Raw genomic sequence first — 13,370 nt, forward strand, 5'->3', positions numbered from 1 at the left:
CCTTGTAGTTCATTACAGCAACTTATAAGGCCTTATAAGTATTTATTTTCTTCCAAACTGTACTTTTATGTTTTTACAGCTTTTTATATTTATGCTAATATAACCTAATAAGTGTTTTTAACTTCCTCAGTTACATTACTTCGTTCAGAACCATTTCACAAGTGCAAGAATGGCTTTGATTGGACTTGGTAAGTTTAGAGTATTGCCTGCCTGTCAGTTTGCTTCCTTAAGAGCAGTTCCTTAAACTGTAATTACGTGAACATAGGATTGAACAAAATTTGAAAACTTCGGCCTTCTATTTATGTCAGACAGGCAATATATCATAGGATTTTAATTGCTAGTCATTTGTTTTGGAAAGCAGAATCCAACATTTAAATTTGTAAACCACTGGCTTTAAATTCTTTACAGTATTTGTAAAACCTGTGACAAAAGGTGAATTTCTCAAAGCAAAGAGCTTTTACAAACTTTTTTAAAAGGAAGTACAGCTTACTAGAAAAACAGGCAAAGGGCATGAACAGACAGTTCATGGGAGAAATATGTTTGTATATGTGTAGCCAACTATCTTTGTTTTAAATGATCAGCCTCACTAATAATTAAGAAAATTTTAATCTGTGATATTGGCAAAATTAAAAGATGGACTCTGCCCAGAATTAACCAGGGTATGGAGAAATAGGCACTCTCACAAATTGTTAGTAGGAATATAAACTAGTACAACATTTTGGGAGATCTTTTTGAACATATCTGTTAAAATTCTAGGCTGGGCATGGTGGCTCATGCCTGTAATCCTAGCACTTTGGGAGGCTGAGGCGGGCGGATCACCTGAGGTCAGGAGTTCAAGACCAGCCTAGCCAACATGGCGAAACCCCGTCTCTACTAAAAATACAAAAATTAGTCGGGCATGGTGACACATGCCTGTAATCCCAGCTATCGGGGGGCTGAGGAGGAGAATCGCTTGAACCCAGGAGGCAGTGATTGCAGTGAGCTGAGATCGTGCCACTGCACTCCAGCAAGGGTGACAGAGTGAGACTCTGTCTCAAAAAAATAAAATTCTAAATGTTTACACTCATAGACCCAGTGACTTTTAAGAATTTGTCTTACAGAAACATTAGGTCAAGTTTACAAAGTAGTTGCATAAGAATATCATTTGTAATATTTTTTGTTTTGTTTTGCAAATTACAGCTTAAGATATAATTTACATGCTATAAAATTCACCCTTTTGAAGTGAATAGTTCTGTGGTTTTTAACAGATTCAACTATTACCACTACCTAATTTCAGGGTGTGTTCATCATCCCCCCAAAAGCCGCATACCCATTAGCAGTCACTCCCCATTCTCATCTTCCCCCTGCCTGTGGCATCCACTAATCTACTTTGTTTTTGTTTTTTTTTTAAAGAGATGGAGGTCTCATTCTGTTGCCCAAGCTGGAGCACAGTGGCACAATCATAGCTCACTGCCTTGAACTCCTAGGCTCAGGTGATCCTCCCACCTCAGCCTCCTAAGTAGCAATAATCTACTTTGTCTCTATAGATTTGGCTATTCTGGACATTTCCTATAAATGGAGTCATACGATATGTGGCCTTTTGTAACTGGCTTTTCTTACTTAGCATAATGTTTTCAAGGTCCGTCCATATTGTAGCATGTGTCAGTTCAATGTCTTATTCCCTTTTATGGCTCAAGAATACTCCATTACCACATTTTGTTTATTCATTGATTGGCATTTGGGTTGTTTCTACCTTTTGGCTGTCATAAATATAAACATTCACGTGTACATTTTTCTTAGGAAACCTGTTTTTAGTTCTTTTGGTTATGTCTAAGAACAGAATTGCCAGGACATATGGTAACTCTGTTTAACCATTTGGGGAACTGCCAGACTGTTTTCCAAAGTAGCTGCACCATTTTACATTCCCACCAGCAATGCACAAAGGTTTTGATTTCTCCACATCCTCACCAACACTTATCGTCTGTCTTTCTGATTATGAACAACCTACTGGGTGGGAAGTGGTCATTGTAGTTTTGATTTGTATTTCCCTAATGACAAATGACATTGAACATATTTTCATGTGCTTTTTGTCCATTTGTATAACTTTTTTTGTTTGTTTGTTTTTTTGAGACAGAGGCTTGCTCTGTGGCCCAGGCTGGAGTGCAGTGGTGCAATCTCAGCTCACTGCAACCTCCACTTCCCAGGTTCAAGCAATTCTCTGGCCTCAGCCTCCCAAGTAGCTGGGATTACAGGTGCATGCCACCATTCCTGGCTAATTTTTGTAATTTTAGTAGAGATGGGGTTTCACCATGTTGGCTGGGCTGGTCTCGAACTCCTGAGCTCAGGTGATCCACTTGCCTCGGCCTCCCAAACTGTTGGGATTACAGATGTGAGCCACCGTGCCCAGTCAACTTTGGAGAAATGTCTATTCAAGTCTTTGCCCATTTTTAAGTTTTTTTTTTTAATTGTTGAGTTGTAAAGGTTCTTTATATATTTTGGTTACTCAAGCTGTTAGCAGATATATTATCTGCAAATATTTTCCTGCATTTCATGGGTCCTCTTTTTACTTTCTTGATACAGTGTTCTTTGATGGACAATGCAATGTTGTTTTAAGAGCTAACTATTAGAAACATGCTAGCATCCATTAGGAGGGGATTGATCAAATAAATGGTGGTACAGCCATAGAAAGGGATTCTTTATAACCATTAAATATTTGATGTAGACTACTCACTTAGAAATTTGTAAATTATGAAAGATAAGTTAGAAACAATATCAATAGAATGTTACCATTTTAGAAATAAATTGAAGATAATATTAACTACACAGAAAATTCTAGATGAATAGTAATACTAAGTATATAGTAAATAGTTTAGTAATAGTAAACTGTAATTGGGTATCTCTGGGAGAGTGGCATTATGGCAGGAAGACTCTTATTTATTTTGTAGTGTTTGGATTTTACAATCGTATTTTTAAAACAAGGAAAAAATATTTTACAATTGTGTTTTAGTAATTGTGGTTCTAGCTTTGTTTTTGCATCTGTTGAAACAGGTGTGAGTCATCCTGTTCTAAAGCAAGTTGCTGAACAGTTTCTCAACATGAGGGGTGGGCTTGGTTTATCTGGTGCAAAGGCCAACTACCGTGGAGGTAAGCATTTCATTCTATTAGGGCTAATTTATAAGAAGGGCGTTTCCCCACTAGAATAGCATATTGAGGTGGAATAGGCCTGAATATTTACTACTGAACAGTCTCGGCATAGAATTGGATGGCTTGGGTGTTGTATTTTGAGCATATGTTTTGTGTGTGTTTGGGGACAGGATGGCATGGGGAAAGCACCGAGCCGCAGAAAAGACTCGTGGGTTAATACTGTGTTGTAGGAAATACTGGAGAATGAAACCAATGGTGAACAAGCCATTTTCTTCTTCCCTCTATCCTTAATCTGGCCCCAGGTGAAATCCGAGAACAGAATGGAGACAGTCTTGTCCATGCTGCTTTTGTAGCAGAAAGTGCTGTCGCGGGAAGTGCAGAGGCAAATGCATTTAGTGTTCTTCAGCATGTCCTCGGTGCTGGGCCACATGTCAAGAGGGGCAGCAACACCACCAGCCATCTGCACCAGGCTGTTGCCAAGGCAACTCAGCAGCCATTTGATGTGAGTCTGAACAGTTGGTATCTCTCTTTTTGCTTTCAAAGGCTCAGTATTTAAGATATAATTCTGATAATCTACTCTTAAAATGTAAGACAAACACACAGAAAATCTTTGTACAATTGAAGAGATAGCCAGGCTTGATTTTAGTATCTTTGAAGGCCTATCAAAAACTCACTGGCTTTTCCACTTTGTCTATTACTTGTCATTAATAATATAAAAAGAGGAATTGAATGCTTAGAAATAAAGGGAATCCACACATCCATTCCCTTTAGAATAAAGTTGTAGATATTAAACTTTCCCCTAGATTCTAACTAGTCTTTTTTTCTAGATTTTCTTCTGTCCGCTTCTGTTCTTTTGGTTACTTCCTGAATCTCACTATTTGTTTTCCAACCAAGTGGACAAGATGAACACCAAGAAATTGTTTACAGACTCACTCATTCAGCTTGAGATTAAATTTGAAAAGAAAAATGAGAGGCTGGGCACAGTGGCTCACAACTAAAATCCCAGCACTCTGAGAGGCCGAGGTGGGCGGATCACTGGAGGTCAGGAGTTCGAGACCAGCCTGGCCAACGTGGTGAAACCCCCATCTCTCCTAATCCAATGAAGTAATTTAATAGAAATTCCTAGTTCAGAACTCAGCCAGAAATTTAGAGTATAAATAGGATGGCCTCAGAATTATAATTAAAGAAATTGAAGTCCAGGCCAGGCACAGTGGCTCACGCCTGTAATCCCAGCACTTTGGGAGGCCAAGTTGGGCGGATCACAAGGTCAGGAGATCAAGACCATCCTGGCTAACACAGTGAAACCCTGTCTCTACTAAAAATACAAAAATTGTCTGGGCGTGGTGGCGCACGCCTGTAGTCCCAGCTACTCGGGAGGCTGAGGCAGAAGAATCACTTGAACCCAGGAGGCGGAGGATTCAGTAAGCTGAGATCGTGCCACTGCACTCCAGCCTGGGTGACAGAGCAAGACTCTGTCTCAAAACTATATATAAATAAATAAATAAAAGAAATTGAAGTCCCTTCTTATGCTTTACATGGACTGAGCCAATGGTTCTCCAAGTTTATTGTACATAAGAATTACCTGGAACACTTGTTAAAAATCTGGGCTCCCAGGCTGCATCCACAGGGACCTGAGTCAGTAGGTCCATTTTGGGAATCTGAAAGTTTGTATTTTTAATAAGAACTTAGATAATTTTTATGTAAATGGTCCACATAAACACTGCAAATCGGGTTCACCCTAGAGAGCTAAAAGCTCTGCTCAAACCAGATAGCAATATCCCTGTTTGATAGCTTGGACATCTGGATAATGACCACTAAGCAGAAATTTTTCTCTAACTTTTTGACATGAGTGTATAAGAGAAATGAAAGTAAATTGGTGAAAAAGTCCCTACCAACAGCAGAGAGAAGAAACCAGGTCTGCCTAATGCCAAAGCCTATCTATATTATAATAATAATGTTTGCAGATTAGTGTTTGCATAAACCTTTAATCATCTAAAGCAGGTTAGAAAATACCCAGCATAAAGGAAAGGGAGCAGTCATTTTAGAAATATTTAAATGAAAAAACAAAGCCGTGATAGTTCTGAAAGAGGTAACCTATTTACAGAATACTTCAGTTCGTGACAGAACTGGCTAAGTAAAATATTAATCTATTTTGTTTATACCGTGAAGGTCCAAGTTTTTTCTAGGCAAACTTAAAGAAATCGTGCCCTGTTTTACTTGGTAGAATATCATACAGTAAAGTCTCATTATCTTTCAGGTTTCTGCATTTAATGCCAGTTACTCAGATTCTGGACTCTTTGGGATTTATACTATCTCCCAGGCCACAGCTGCTGGAGATGTAAGTTGCAAACTCACCAAACTTCTTTCATGAACAAGTTATTTCTCCCCCCCGCCATAAACATGTTTTCGGTTAAAATATGGAATGTTTGAATGCAATGCAATGACTTATCAGAGCTCTGTATAGTATGATGTCATTGAAGCATTATCTGCTATAGGGAAATTTACACATGTATACTAATGCTTCCAGGAAAGAGGAGAGAATTGCCTCCTTCATGTTTTGGTTCTGGTTGGACAAGTTGCATTGAGTTGGCTCTGAGACATCTAAATTGAGAACCCAGGAGAGGGGAAGACCAGGAGGTTTATTTGCAAGTCTTCAGTGTAGAGATTGTGTTGAAATCAGGGATATGTATGAATGATTGTAGGAAAAGAAAACTAAAGCTCAATTTCTGGGAAACAACACCATTTAAGGAGCAAGTGGCTAAGAAAAATGGCCCAGGTAAACAGAAAGATAAAGAGAAGCTGATATATTTGAAGGATAGGAAAGAGAGTATGTTTAACACCATTTTGACCCACAGTGAAATAACATTACCACTGAGAAGTCTGGTAGTTTCAGCAAGCTAGGACATCATGGGTGATCTTAACAGTTTTGACTAGAGTAGTGGAAATTGGCTAAAATGTGTAGTGATTAAGGAATGAATGACAAGTAAGAAATGAGAGGTTGGTGTGGGCTAGTGGAGCTTAGACATTCAAGGAGCAAGTTGTTTTAGGAGAGTTTACACTGAGAGATAAGGTTGAAAGAGACATACTGAACAAAAAGATCGGAGCAGATATCGGAGATAGAAAATTATAAATGGCTCAAGTCTGAGAAAGGAATACGTGGGATCCAGCACACAAGTGGACCTTTTAGCCTTACAGACAGGCTAATATTGGAAGATATTGGGAAGATGGGGAAGTACCTCCTCAGTGAGACAGGAGGCTAAGTCATGTTTTGACAGACGTGAGAGGAAAGTTTAAAGAAAGTAGTGAAGTTTGGGACAGACAAATAGTGAGGTACACAAAAAGTGGGTATTCGCTGTAGTGTAGATGTATCCTTGAAATCAGCGACCACAAATTCATAGTACAGTCAGTCAGCACTGTCATGTAATTTTTCTTCAGTTGCATTCAGAAGCCTAATGGAGAAATGGAGGAGGTAGGTATTAGGGTTAATCCCAGGTTGGAATCCTGCAAAGTGGGCAGGTGAGAAGTATGAGGAGATAGCAAGGGAGTTGGGAGCATTGGCAAGAGTGATTAAAAGGATGATTCAGGGATCTAGGCTCAATAGAGAAGTGAAGCCAGAGAGGGCCTGATAAATTGAAAGACTGGACAAGTCAAGGAACTAGAGATCTTGATAAAGTGGAAGAATAAGGATAGTGAGATTAAAGACTGAGGTCGGGGTCTTAGAATTGAGGGCTTCAGAGGTATGCAAATTTAGGCTATGATCAGGTCTGGGGTGTGGCTCTGAAAATGGGCAGCTAAAATGAAGGGGAAACAGAGGTCCTAGAATTTAGGTGATCAGAGGGAAAAATAAGTAGCAGACCCAGCCAGCACTGGGATGGAGAAAATCATGGTCAGATTTATTTATTTATTCAACAAATATTTACCAAGTACCCACATCCCCGGAACTTTATTCTTTCTTTCTTTTTTTAAATACCATACAAGGATTCAGATTCCTTCTTGACTCTGGCTTACAAAGTATGGACAAGCCTTACAAATTGTCTGTGTATGGATTACTACTCTCTTCTTAGTGAATAGTAAGAGATAGCAGTATTAATGGCATGACACTGCAAGAGTCTGGGGAAGTTTTAAAGGTGCTTATTCTTTATGGGTGATTAGAAATCCATGTGTTTGGCCGGGTGTGGTGGCTCACACCTATAATCCCAACACTTTGGGAGGTTAAGGTGGGAGGATCACTTGAGCCCACACATCTCTACAAAAAAAGCTAAAAAATTAGCCAGGCCTGGTAGCATGCACCTGTAGTCCCAGCTTCTTGGGAGGCTGGGGCAGGAGGATTGTGTATAAACAGCTGCTTTATGAACATAGGAAGAATAAGGAACCCATAGTGATGACAGCATTCCGCATGGACACTGTGCTGTTTGTCTGGAACTAACCTTCCATCTGTGTTTTTGCCTCAGTAAAGAAGTGTGTCAGTGCTGCAGGAGACTCTGGTACTGACCACAGATGACCAACTTTTCTTATCTGTCCTAGGTTATCAAGGCTGCCTATAATCAAGTAAAAACAATAGCTCAAGGAAACCTTTCCAACACAGACGTCCAAGCTGCCAAGTAAGTCTCAGTATTAACTGTGTTTTATGTTTTTGTTATTTGAAAGTTGTATTCTTTTCAGATTATAACAATATTACAATCTATGCTCATAAGGACTGAGAAGTACAGAAAAGCGTAAAAAGGGAAACACCCATATCCTACCACCTAAAGATATAATTGTTAACATTTTGGCCAGGCACAGTGGCTCACTAATCCCAGCACTTTGGGAGGCCAAGGCAGGTGGTTCATTTGAGACCAGGAGTTTGAGACCAGCCTGGGCAACATAGCAAGACCTCGTCTCCACCAAAATTAGAGAATAATTGTTAACATTTTTCTTAGTTTATTGATCATGCATTTTTAAACATAATTGTTAATATTGTATATATAGATGCTGCTTGACTTACACTGGGGTTACGTCCTGAGAAATGCGCATATCGAAAATGCATTTAATACCCTAATAACCCAGTCATCCAGCCAAACAAACATAAGTCAAACCATCATAAGTTAAGTTAGGGACCATCTGTATACTTTTTTATCTTATTTAAATAGCATCCTTATTATAGAAGTTTGAAAATTACAAATAAAAGACAAAAATGATCTCTGATTTCCCTAGCAATGATTCTGTTTCCATTGATTCAAATTACTAAAAATTTAAACAATATTCATTGGTGTGTCAAAATACACTTGTGCATTTTCTGCAGTTATAAAGATATCTTTGGGCTTAAAATATTTTTGTGTTTCGTATTACTTTCTTGGTGTAGATTCCCAACTAAGTTAAGAGTTATAAACATAACGAAAGACTCCATGTTAGAGTGTGTGTATGTGTGTATGTTTAAATAATACATTTGACTAGGCGCAGTTGCTCATACCTGTAATCCCAGGACTTTGGGAGGCTGGGGCAGGAGGATCACTTGAGGCCAGGAGTTCAACCAGCCTGGGTAATATGGCAAGACACTGTCTTTACAAAAAGATATTTAAAACTAGCCAGGTGTGGTAGTGTGTGCCTGTAGCCCCAGCTACTCAGGAGGCTGAAGAGGGGGGATTGCTTGAGCCCAGGAGTTTGAGGCTGCAGTGAACTAAGATCACGCCATTGCACACTAGCCTGGGCAACAGAGCAAGACCCTGTCTCTTAAAAAAAAAAAAAAATGTATTTCTAAGTCACAAATCTAAAGAGATTGTACCAGTTTATAATCATACCACCAGTATATAAGAGTACCTATTCTACAATAGTTTCTTTCTTCATTACTAATTTATACCCAAAAAAGATCTGATTTTGTTTTGTTTTATAAGAAAGACTAAAATACTTGTCTGCTATTTGGCAATTTATAAATCCCCACAGTCCAGATTGAAAGTGCTATCAACACTCCTAATTCATTAGTAGTTCGAGAGTTTCTCTAAAAGAGACAGACTTGGGACAAAGTTGGAAATCAACCTGCATTTTCATACAGCAGCTTAAGACATTTAAGTTTGACTCCATCTACTTAGAACAATTCAAAATGTGAATCTTGCAACTCCAGTGGTTGTTATGATCATTTAGTATTGCCCACAGGGGAAGCAGAATTACAACCCAGGATGGAACAACCTTTTGGTCATTTCTGTTCCCATTAGTATTGTTAGTTTTGTTATGCTGAGCACACTACAAAGTTGCATCTCTTGTATAAGTACAACACAATTTATTAAATATTGTATACATAGAACCAAGAATCGATAGGATGCAGGGCTGCTTGATTGTACCAGAAACAAAACATGATGAGAATACATTGAAACACTGGATTTACTTAAGAAAAACCTAAGTTTTTCAAATCTAATTTATTTAAGAAAACGTATTTTCTTAATAAGTGTAACACAGTTCTTACAAGGTATGGTAATAAGCAGAAAGTAGAATTTTGAATATTAATGTCAAGGTATGTTTTCTGCCATTTTGATGGAGTTGATACTTTTTCTTGTAAGTTCTTCCTGTAGTGAAAGAGAGAAAGTGAGGTGTCATTGCCGAAAGGACACACTAATAACCTCTTGGTAGTTTATTGCAGGTAAAATCATTTTTTAATTAAGCTGACAACGTGGTAAAACTGCAGCATTAAATTGTAATTATGTTTAAATGGAAGTCTTTCTGTAGAGTGTTAAAGGATGATAGTTTGAGGTTCAAATAACTCGACTGTCGTATCAAACACCATGTCTATAAGTAATAAGTTTCTGGGAGAATTGTGAATTGGATTTTGTTTTATTTCAAGTGGATGCTTTTGTGCCCATATTTAAGCTGCCGTTGCTTACAAGACCTGTACTGCCCTTCCCCACCTGCCTTTTCCATCATACCCTATGCTCACAGACAAATCTCAGCAAGAGGCAGGAGTTGCTTCACTAAACAAAACCTTACATTAAAATAGTTTTACCTAGATCTAAGTTCTAGTCCCAAATCAAAAAGCAATCTGTGGAGTTTTCAGTATAATTTCGTACTGACAGCTTTCCAAATAGTAACGTAAACGGTACAGTACTTGGTGAACTGAAGAAATAGAATGGAGGCCATTAGCACTGTAAGTTGTTAGTTTGCCTGTTTACCAAAAATATGTTGAGTTTCGGGGCACATACCTTAAAATTGCCCTGTTTCACTGTGTAAGAGGAACTGGCTTGACTACTTCACCCTTGGTGGAAACAAACAGGCCCTAAAAGAGGCAGCAACAGCTGAAGTGGATATCACAGAAATAAACAGACAGCAGAAGCTCTTCAGACACCCCCGAAACCTGCCAAAACTCACAGGTAATACAAGTGAAACGATAGCATAAGAAGAAAATAAACATGAGAATCTTCAAACTACAAGCATTGAACGGTATCCTCCATCCAAGAAGAGAACCCACTTCATACAAGGAAAAGGCAAAAGGAAAAGGTCAAGACTGTGACCTTTATAACACTGTGACCCCAGCTGTGGGCCAGGTGGAGTTGTCTGTGGTGACACCAAGTACAGGCCTGACACCCTGGTTTGACAGAAGGCTCTTCAAGATCCCTGGTCTTCACACTGTAGCAGCCAAAAGGTAGGTTTACAATATACACTGTCCCCAACTTGCCATGGATCAATTATAATTTTTCAACTTGACTATGGAGGAAAACCATCGCAATTCAGCTTCCAGTCATGGGTCACATAACGATGGGGATACATTCTGAGAAATGTGGTGTTAGGTGGTTTCATCACTGTGTGAACCTCAGTGTTCAGACAAATCTAGATGGTATAGCCTACTACACACATGGGCTCTATGGTATAGTCTATTGCTCTTAGGCTACAAACCTGTATAGCATGTACTATAGTACTGAATACTGTAGGCAGTTATAACACAAAGGTAAGTATTTGTGCATCTAAACATAGGAAAGGTACAGTAAAAATACAGCACAAAAGATAAAAAAATGGTATGCCATTTTTATGGCATAGCTCCTGCTTTCGAGTGAGTCAGTGAGTGAGTGGTGAGTAAATGGGAGGGGCTGGGACATTACTGTGCACTGCTGTAGATACTAAACACTGTAAACATAGGCTACGCTAAATTTATTTTTTTTTAATTGCACTACAACATTATGTTGTCAGTAGGTAATAGGAATCTTTCAGCTCCCTAATAATCTTAACGGGACCACCATCATATATGTGGTCCATGATTGACCAAAAACATCATTATGTAGTACATGACTATACCTTGAATTTCGATCTTTTCCTAGGCTAGTGATATGCAGTACATGAGGTAATCAATGCTTCCTTACAAAATGGGCTTATGTTAGAAGACTTTTGCCCAGCTGCAGGCTATTGTAAGTGTTCTGAGCACATATGAGATAACCTGGGCCAAGCTATGATGTTCGATACGTTAGGTGTATTAAATGCACTTTTGACTGCCATCTCAGTGGATGACAGCCTTCTCACTGACAGCAGAGAGATCTTCCTCACTGTGCCAGTGGGCAGGAGAAAGAGCATGCTGCGACTGGCCAGTGACATGCAGAGGATCCAGATTGCACAACCGGATCCAGAGGCCTTGGGAAGCATTAGGGAGCTCTCCAGCTGTCTCACTCAAATCTGTAGCAGCATATGGACCCACAAATGGAGGCCAAAGCAGGCCCTCAATTGGACACTTTGGCAACCCTGAAGAGACTTCTTCCCTTCAGACTTACTGTTTTAGTATGTTCCAGAGAAGGGAGTGGCGTTCTTCTTGGGGAATTCAGGAAGAGGGAGACACGCTGTTACTCTATCCATTAAATAAAGCTTTGATGTTCACAGCCCCCCGCCACCACTCAGAAAAAAAAAATAATTGCCTTGCTCTCTAAAACCGACTTCTGCCTTTTATTGGACAGGAACAAGCTGAAAGCTGGATACCTAATGTCAGTGGAGTCTTCTGAGTGTTTCCTGGAAGAAGTCGGGTCCCAGGCTCTAGTTGCTGGTTCTTACGTGCCACCATCCACAGTCCTTCAGCAGATTGATTCAGTGGCTAATGCTGATATCATAAATGTAAGTAAATGAAAACTTAACGATTTAACAACAGAGAACTTAACCTTAATGATCCAATTTCAGAAGGATGCATAAGCGTCCTTGGGCAGTGTATTATTCTCATGTTTGGTGCTCATCTACTTAATGTGGAGGCAGGAGGGCTCATTCCCATAAGATCCGCAACAAGCTTCCCTGTCAGCTCGAGTGTATGTATCTTCCTCCTTCAAATAAACTACCATTAGGTTAAACTGTGATGTCAGTAAGAGGGCTGCCATCCACTGAGATAGCAGTCAAAAGTGCATTTAATACACCTAATGTATCAAACGTTAGGTTAAACTAATGGTAGTTTATAAAATGGGCTTATGTTAGATGACTAGAGGTAAAGAAGAGTCAACCTAAATAGTGAAGTTTGCTATTTTTCCTCTTCAGTCCTATCAATATTTCACCATCTAGCATCTTAAGATTTTCTTTACTCTTCTCAGCCTAGGACATTCTCCTGTTCTTGCTAATTTTTTTTTCACATATATTATTGTTCCCTACAATATTGAGCTGTTTTGAGGGCAAGGACTATGTCATGTACTTCTTTGTGTTCCCTACTGTGCCTAACAAGCACATGACCTACAGAATTAATCCAAAGTAAGTGGGTTTTCCCCATTTTCTACATTAAACTTGCCAACTTGCTTTCTACTGTAGATGTCTCAGCCATCTTCTCACCAACAGGTCTACCTTGTATAGGGACAGTGGGGATAAGAAAAAATAAAAAACTAAGCTGGGTGCAGTGGCTCATTCCTGTAATCCCAGCACTTTGGAAGTCTGAGGTGGGCAGATTGCTTGAGCCCAGGAGTTCAATACCAGACTGGGCAATGTAGCAAAACCCCGTCTCTACAAAAAAGTACAAAAATTAGCTAGGCTTGGTGGCATGCGCCTGTAGTCCCAGCTACTCAGGAGCTCAGGGGGCTGAGGTGGGAAGGTGGCTTGAGCCTGGGAGGCAGAGGTTGCAGCGAGCCGAGATCATGCCACTGTACTCCAGGCTGGGCAACAGAGTGAGACCCTGTCTCAAATAAAAAAGAGACAAGGCTATTTTAAGATAGTAACCCTGACTTGATTTCACTTGGCCCCAATTGTCATTTCATACTCTTCTTTTTTTTTTTTTTTGAGACGGAGTCTTGCTCTGTTGCCCAGGCTGGAGTGCAGTGGCGCGATCTCGGCTCAGT

The 13,370-nt window shown here is 39.6% G+C and overlaps 2 protein-coding genes and 1 long non-coding RNA gene across 6 annotated transcripts in view; 1 reads left to right on the forward strand and 2 right to left on the reverse strand.

Annotated features, from left to right (window-relative positions):
- UQCRC2 (ubiquinol-cytochrome c reductase core protein 2) overlaps positions 1-13,370 on the forward strand; it is a 30,555-nt gene that overhangs the window by 15,451 nt on the left and 1,734 nt on the right. The window contains exons 8-14 of one of the 3 annotated variants that reach the window (XR_010152165.1): positions 131-188; positions 3,028-3,123; positions 3,426-3,625; positions 5,381-5,461; positions 7,648-7,724; positions 10,319-10,729; positions 12,024-12,177. Coding sequence is in view for 1 of the 3 variants with exons in the window: in NM_001246530.1 (NP_001233459.1) it covers positions 131-188; positions 3,028-3,123; positions 3,426-3,625; positions 5,381-5,461; positions 7,648-7,724; positions 12,024-12,177 (666 nt within the window). In the remaining 2 variants the exon portion in view is untranslated. 3 annotated transcript variants of the gene reach the window in all.
- The window catches only part of PDZD9 (PDZ domain containing 9), a 43,716-nt gene that overhangs the window by 11,127 nt on the left and 19,219 nt on the right, over positions 1-13,370 (reverse strand). The window lies entirely within an intron of this gene.
- On the reverse strand, positions 8,033-10,361 carry LOC134808744 (uncharacterized). Its single transcript, XR_010152311.1, has 2 exons — positions 10,290-10,361; positions 8,033-9,659 (listed from the first exon to the last, which is right to left on the reverse strand). It is a non-coding gene; the product is annotated as an uncharacterized LOC134808744 (long non-coding RNA).

This window comes from Pan troglodytes, chromosome 18 (assembly GCF_028858775.2).
Source record: "Pan troglodytes isolate AG18354 chromosome 18, NHGRI_mPanTro3-v2.0_pri, whole genome shotgun sequence".
Taxonomy (NCBI): domain Eukaryota; kingdom Metazoa; phylum Chordata; class Mammalia; order Primates; family Hominidae; genus Pan; species Pan troglodytes.